General features: G+C 41.5%; 1 protein-coding gene across 1 annotated transcript; it reads left to right on the forward strand.

Moving 5' to 3' along the window:
• The first annotated feature begins 781 nt into the window (after positions 1 to 781).
• LOC132509215 (cytochrome b-c1 complex subunit Rieske, mitochondrial) lies at positions 782 to 5672 on the forward strand. The gene is made up of 2 exons (XM_060129924.1): positions 782 to 1044; positions 4847 to 5672. The coding sequence occupies exons 1-2, from the start codon at positions 831 to 833 to the stop codon at positions 5455 to 5457; spliced, it is 825 nt and encodes a 274-aa protein (XP_059985907.1). The 5' UTR covers positions 782 to 830; the 3' UTR covers positions 5458 to 5672.
• The last annotated feature ends 1196 nt before the right edge of the window (positions 5673 to 6868 follow it).

Here is a 6868-nt window from a genome sequence, read left to right on the forward strand (position 1 = left end):
TGCATTCCCTGAAATCTCACTTAGGGAAACTGTGACAATAGGTAAGAGCACAGACTAAGAAGACAGATTTCCCCACTTTAGAGCTTACTGGGTTATCCTGTCCTGGGCACATAATTCCTCTAAACCTCTGTTTCCTCACTGGTAAAATAGTAGCTATAGGGATCTTGATTATAAATGAAAGAATGAAGGTAAAGCACAAAATCTTATACATAGTAAACGCTTAATAAACATAAGCCACCATCATCATCATCATTATTAAGCTTTGCACATAAGTCTCTGGACTTTTAAAAATGCGTTTAAGGTTTTAGTTAGATAACGATAATAATCATTATAGTAAACACAGAGTAATTACTACATATTAAGTTCTGCTCTGGGTTTTCTATGTATACCCAACCATATTTTACACATATGGTTGGGTATATATATAAACATTTGCAAACATGTTAAGAATTATTATTATCCCTATTTAAACTATTATGATAACTTATTTTTATCCCTAGGTTCCCATAAATGAGACTTTTGCCCCCAACGGACGCAAAATCGATCCATGGGACATTCCTGGGGGCCTCCATTGCCCCCTTTCTTGGGGCAGATCCCTGAACTGAGGCCGCTAGACACCCGGGGCTAACACAGGTGGCCGCACGTCCTCCTACCTGCCGGTCTCGCATCGCCTCTGACTCTGCGGCGCTCCAGGCTCGCCCCGCCCTGTGTGGGGGCGGGGCTCCTCTTCTGCCTGCGCGCTGACGTCACGGGTCCCGCGCCTTTCGCGCCTGCGCCGCAGGAGGTTGGTCGTCCCTGTGACCGGCTTAGCTTTTGGAGCTGCCGTCGCCATGTTTTCGGTCGCCGTTCGCTCGGGCCCTTTTGCGCCCGTCCTGTCGGCCACGTCCCGCGGCGTGGCGGGCGCGCTGCGGCCCCTGGTGCAGGCCGCGGTGCCCGCCACTTCGGAGTCGCCAGCACTGGATGTGAAGCGGTCCTTTCTGTGCCGGGAGTCGCTGAGTGGCCAGGCCGCGGCCCGGCCTTTGGTCGCTTCCGTGGGCCTCAATGGTGAGCCGGGCTGAGGGGAACGACCGGGGATTGAGGGGTCCCTCTTTTCTTGCTCTCTCCGGCCCTGGACCCAGGGAGCAGCCGAGAAGGGCGGGGGGTCTGCCGGAAGATGGAGCGGAGCCCTGTTTGTGGATGGGGTTGCCTGCCTGGATGGGTCGACCTTGGGCAGGCCTCTGTACCTCCCCGGGCCTCGGTGTCCTTACCTGTGCGGGGGCGCTGCTCCGTTGGGGGGGTCTCAGGTGACCTCCATCTCTGACATGCTGGGCCACTGTGGCTGTGTATAGGCTTCCCAACCACAGGCTAATTTTTCTACCTCGACGGTTAGGTTCAAGAACTATGGAGCCCGACTGCTTCTAGGAAAGTCTGACAAGAGATTTTGCTGCTTACAGGTCGTTTGCCTTTGGGCAAATTCCTAAACGTGTTCCCTCACCAGTGAAATGGATTAATTATTATACCAATTTCGTAGGTTATATCGTAAGGTTCAGATGGAAAAAGTATACGTTAAGCCATTAACACATTCTGGGGGCACTTTATAAATTCTCAAAAAATAGGAATTGCTTTTAATATTTGAAAAGTTGTCCCGCTCGCTACCTCCCATCCTTTAGTGTCCTTCCGTGTCACCACCGCAGATCCGAAGAAAAAGAAACGAGCCGCAAGGTCGTTTATAGTGTAGACTATACTGCAGAGTATCAGCAGTGTTTTCAGGCACTGGGCCAAAGGGTTTTCACACCGTAATGAATTTCATTCTCCAGAAGAGCAGCCGGCAGAGATTGATGATACTCCCATTTTACAGATGAGAAAACGGACTACAAGATACACGTTGTGTACGTGATAGTGCGTGGATTTGAAAGACTGATTTAGCCATAAGCTCTCAACAGGAGTGTGTTTTATACCCTCTGTCAGCAGAGCCTAGTTTATCTTTGGTGCCTTGTTTTCTGTTTTTCTTTTTATGCTCTGTTTGGAGATCCTGAATTGGCAGCTTGTGAGCCAGGTGCCTGAGGTCTGCCCAACTTGCATAGTTTTAAAAAACAGACTATTTCTGGCATCTCTGGAAATGTTGAAAGCTGGCAGCACTGGGCTTTAGTTCCATGTCTAGTGTGCTGTGCATTGGCTGCACCCTTGGTCGGAACAAGTGCTTTTCCAGTTCATCACAGCCCTCATCAGGTCTACTTGATTCATTGTGCTACCTGCCTGGCCTCATTGACAGTTGTATTGGTGACCTTTGCCCTACACCAGGTTGCCCCCACCTTCTTTATTCTGCCTTCATTCACCCTTTTCTCTTTACTTTAAATGGTCCTCCCACTCAGTTTTCCACATTTCCAAGTCTTACCCATCTTTTCAATCTCAACTCAGGATCAGGTCAATAAAAATCTACATTTGCTGATTCCTTTACATTTTATAGCACATAACACTTTCCACTCTGTATTGCATTTATTGGTGATTCCTCTGACCTTGAGCTTCAATGTGTAGAGAATATCCTTTATTTTTCTGTCTTCCACAATCTTAGGTTTTGCATATAGTTGGTGCAGAGTATTTGTGAATGAATAAAGTGGCAATTTTTTTTAGCAGGCACCAGTGGGTTTTAGAGAAGTTGCCCAAGCCAGTTCTTTGGACCTTGAGGTGAGAAACACTAAGGGAGGAGAACATTTCAGTAACAAAGGTGAAAATTGTCTTGGAATTTGTCAAATAGCTAAAGAGTTTCTTCTAAAAATCAGGGGCTTACCTGACTTCTCCAAGAAGTGGTAAAGTAGACCCATAAGGCAAACCTCTTTTCTGCAGTCATGCCTTCAGCTTGAAGCTTAAATTCATATTAAAATCTCCTGTATAGATGGTTTGTGGAAAGATGGTTAGTAGAGGATGTGGGAAGGGGTGGTTGGGTCAGGAGAAGATCCCTGAGTTGGGACGCATTAGAGCTCACCTTAAACAAAACAAAACAAATCAAAAAACCCTGTTTTGTTATAATGCCTTAAGTTTTCTCCATTTCTAGATGATGTTTCTATAAGTGTCTGATTTTATTTTAGTTTAGAGCTAAATCTAGCTAGGATTTTTGTTACTAAGTCACACCTAATACAATTTATATAGATTATTTAGAGAATGATTTTTGCAATATGGCAGTTTATGTTCTTGATGGTGGAGCTCAGTATAAAGTGTAACCTACTAGATAGAATGGGAATAGACAACTGGATTTCTTTTGCCACCAAATCTCTGGATGATAGTGACAAAGTCATTCTATTTAGCGTCCCTGTACATTTCCTTGTGTGGAAGGGTTGTAAATAGGGCTTTTAACGTAGAAGTACGAACTTTGGTTTCTTCATCTTTTAAGTATGATACACATCTTTCCTGTGTAATCCCAGACAGTGCTAAGGGAAAGTGATTAGTAGGGTAATATGTGATATGTCACTTTGCCATAGTTGTGGATCTCAAGTAGTCACTACTTGTGTCCTGGTCCCCTACAGAAAATGTTGAGTTAGAAAAGTACATAGAGTGCTTCTGATAGGTTTCACCATTGTCTGTGAATACTTAAGGGCTTCCATAAAATTACTGACCTTGAGAACCATGTGAAATGTATTATTGTAATGTTTGCTCAAGGAAGTATGTTAGGATGAGACAGCCTAGTAGGTCAAGTAGAATTGCAACTTATATGAAAATGCATTTTAAAAGTGCATATTTCTTTTGGAAACATTTTCTAAACATAAGGAATTTTTAGTGTCCCTTTTCTAAAAAGGAAACCTGTAGCAGATTTCCTTAAATGAGTATAGAGTTTACAAAGAGATTTACTTCCTGAAACATACTTAAAAGTGATACTGTAAGTTATTTTTTTGTCAGACAGTTAAAAATGGTATGGGACAGAAGGACATACCTGTTTTTTCAAAAAATAAACTGCTTGCATCCAGAATACTGCATAAACAGTAATTATTTGTTTATTTAATATTCATTTGATGTAAACACCTGGCCTTTTTATGGCCTGCAGTGGTAGTGTCCCAGTTGAGAGATCCTCAGCAGTAAAAAAAGAAAGATAATGCTCCTACTCTTATAGATGTTTTGCCCTTCACTGAAGAGCCGGATACATGAAAAATTTGCTCTTTTTTTTATATTAAATTGAAATAATTGGTTCTTTTGGAGATTTCATTTGATTTTGATAGCTCCGTATCCTGATAAGGATATCCTTTTCTGCCCATTGGTGGTTTTACTTGAATTTATACCCCAAAATCTAGAATAGAAATTAAGTTTTCTGCAACTAAAGTTATACTGTTTACAGAATGTTTATTATCTTATAATTAGTGTTTTATGAATTTTTAGCAGTTCTTTCAGAGAGCAGGTAGATAGGAAAATAAAGTTAGACATTTGGTTTAATGAGATGATCACACATCAATTTAATGAGTGGACTAGATGAGTTTTAGGGTCTCTTCTAATCCAGAAAATATGGGTGATACTTATGTCTTAGATTGAATTTTGGGGGACTTAAAATATTGTTGTTTACAGTGCTATTTAACTTTTTTAACTTGATACACTGAATTGTTATGAATTCTGAATCGCAGTGTTCAATCAGGAGGAACACAATTATACCTATTATCTAATGATTTCATACCAATATGATAGGTAGTGGTTGACTTCATTTTGTTTTCAGTATTTTATATGCTGGCATTGCCAACTTGACCATTTCTGAGACCAGTGAGTGCCATATTTCACATTTTTATAATTTGATTTTTGCTCGTGAATCCATAAAGGTCCATTTCCTGATGTATACCCCTTTCAGAGTCCTTATCTAATTGTGTTTTTTAACCTTCTGTTTATCTTGCAGTCCCTGCTTCTGTTCGTTATTCCCATACGGACATCAAAGTGCCTGACTTCTCTGACTATCGTCGTGCTGAAGTGTTAGATAGTACAAAGTCTTCAAAAGAGAGCAGTGAGGCTAGAAGAGGTTTCTCCTATTTGATAACTGCAACAACTACCGTGGGTGTTGCGTATGCTGCCAAGAATGTCATCTCTCAGTTTGTTTCCAGCATGAGTGCTTCTGCTGATGTGTTGGCCATGTCAAAAATCGAAATCAAGTTATCCGATATTCCAGAGGGCAAGAACATGGCTTTCAAATGGAGAGGCAAACCCCTGTTTGTGCGCCATAGAACCAAGAAGGAAATTGACCAGGAATCTGCAGTTGAAGTGTCCCAGTTGAGGGACCCACAGCATGATTTAGAACGAGTAAAGAAACCTGAATGGGTTATCTTGATAGGTGTTTGCACTCATCTTGGTTGTGTACCCATTGCAAATGCAGGAGATTTTGGTGGTTATTACTGCCCTTGCCATGGGTCACACTATGATGCATCTGGCAGGATCAGGAAGGGGCCTGCACCTCTCAACCTAGAAGTTCCCTCATATGAGTTCACCAGTGATGATATAGTAGTTGTTGGCTAGAGACCAGGACTCAAGTTATAGGCTTCTTTCAGTCTTCATGTCACCTCAGAAGAGTTATTTGAAAACAAGCCTTCTGTACTTCGAATTAGTTGGTTTGAAATAGTTAAGAATTGCTAATGATGTGTTTGCAAACATGTGAAGTAAATTGAATTTAATGTTGAATACTTTCAAGCATTCACCTAATAAAGCCACTGTTAAACATTGTTATGCTCAAAGACTTCAAAGGTGCAGTGTCTTTGATAGTTGATTCTAATTAAAAATTACAGACCGGCGTACAAGATATTTGTGAAATCTATAATTGACTTTCTTGTTTATTTACCTTCTTTGTGTCAGGGACAGAGATTCTAGAGAGCTCATGGTTAGGATGAGGTAGAATTAGCTGGTTGTCTCCAAGACCTGGGAGATGTTTTTTGGCATTGGCAGAAACAATAGTATCCAAGTTTCCTTTATTTTGCACACCTGGCTATGCGTGTGGGATACCCCTCCACTCCCCCCTGTATGACGGGCCAAGAAATTTTATTCATCATTTATGGGAGTAACTTAGAATTCTTCAGTTTTAAGAGGCAGTGGCATAGGATATTATCTGAGGGAAGCTTTCCAAAAGGGGAGTGCTCCTCTGTTATTTCCTTCATCTGGTGTGGGTATTCATGTCTCCCAAAGCTCCTGCATCCATCCTATCAAGAGGAAGAAAGGGGGTAGTGCATCTGAAATTTAATACCATCTTTGTGTGAAAATGATCCTGCTGGTTTTGTTTCTTTGATGATTACATTTTGAGGTGTTTCTTCCAGTTGGATTTGCAGTCACCACTTTTCACTGTGAAGTGAGGGTGGGCATAGGGAGACATACCAGAATTAACACCCTCTTCTTTCTGCCTCGTGCCTCCAGTTACACAGGTGAAACAAGACCAAGGTCTGATATTCTCCCTGGAAACTGGGAGTGGGCTTTACCCTTTGCTGAGAATCACAGCCATCTTGATATATTTGTCTTGTCTTTTCCATTTGGAGGTGCGTTAGTAAAGTACTTCCCTGGGTCCACCTTGTGATCACATGTGCATTTGTAAAATAGCAAATGAGATTCAGTGATTAGGTCTTCCAAAGGGAACTGGCCTTCCAGGGTTCTAGTCCTTAAAATCAGTAGCTAAGTGTATCAAAAAAGAAAAATGTCAGAGTTTCCAGGCTTATGAGCAGATACTAATCTTTGGTTCATTTTCACCATTCTAGAAAGAAAATTAGCAGGTATGATAAATGGGGCACTTAATATTTTGTTCTAGGTCTCCATATATTGACATTTAGGTTCAAGTATTTAGGTATAAATATGAGACAAAAAAATGCCAAACATTGGTAACTTACTACCTTTTGACATGTTCTCTTTTAAATGGAGGGCTTTCTGATCTTTTGTGCATATGTAGATT

The sequence above is a fragment of the Lagenorhynchus albirostris genome, chromosome 19 (assembly GCF_949774975.1).
Source record: "Lagenorhynchus albirostris chromosome 19, mLagAlb1.1, whole genome shotgun sequence".
NCBI lineage: Eukaryota > Metazoa > Chordata > Mammalia > Artiodactyla > Delphinidae > Lagenorhynchus > Lagenorhynchus albirostris.

Bases quoted from the DNA above. Each gene is read 5' to 3' on its own strand.
- LOC132509215 (XM_060129924.1), top strand. From the start codon at position 831: ATGTTTTCGGTCGCCGTTCGCTCGGGCCCTTTTGCGCCCGTCCTGTCG. The intron at 1,045-4,846 runs GTGAGCCGGGCT...TTTATCTTGCAG, and splicing joins CGCTTCCGTGGGCCTCAATG to TCCCTGCTTCTGTTCGTTAT.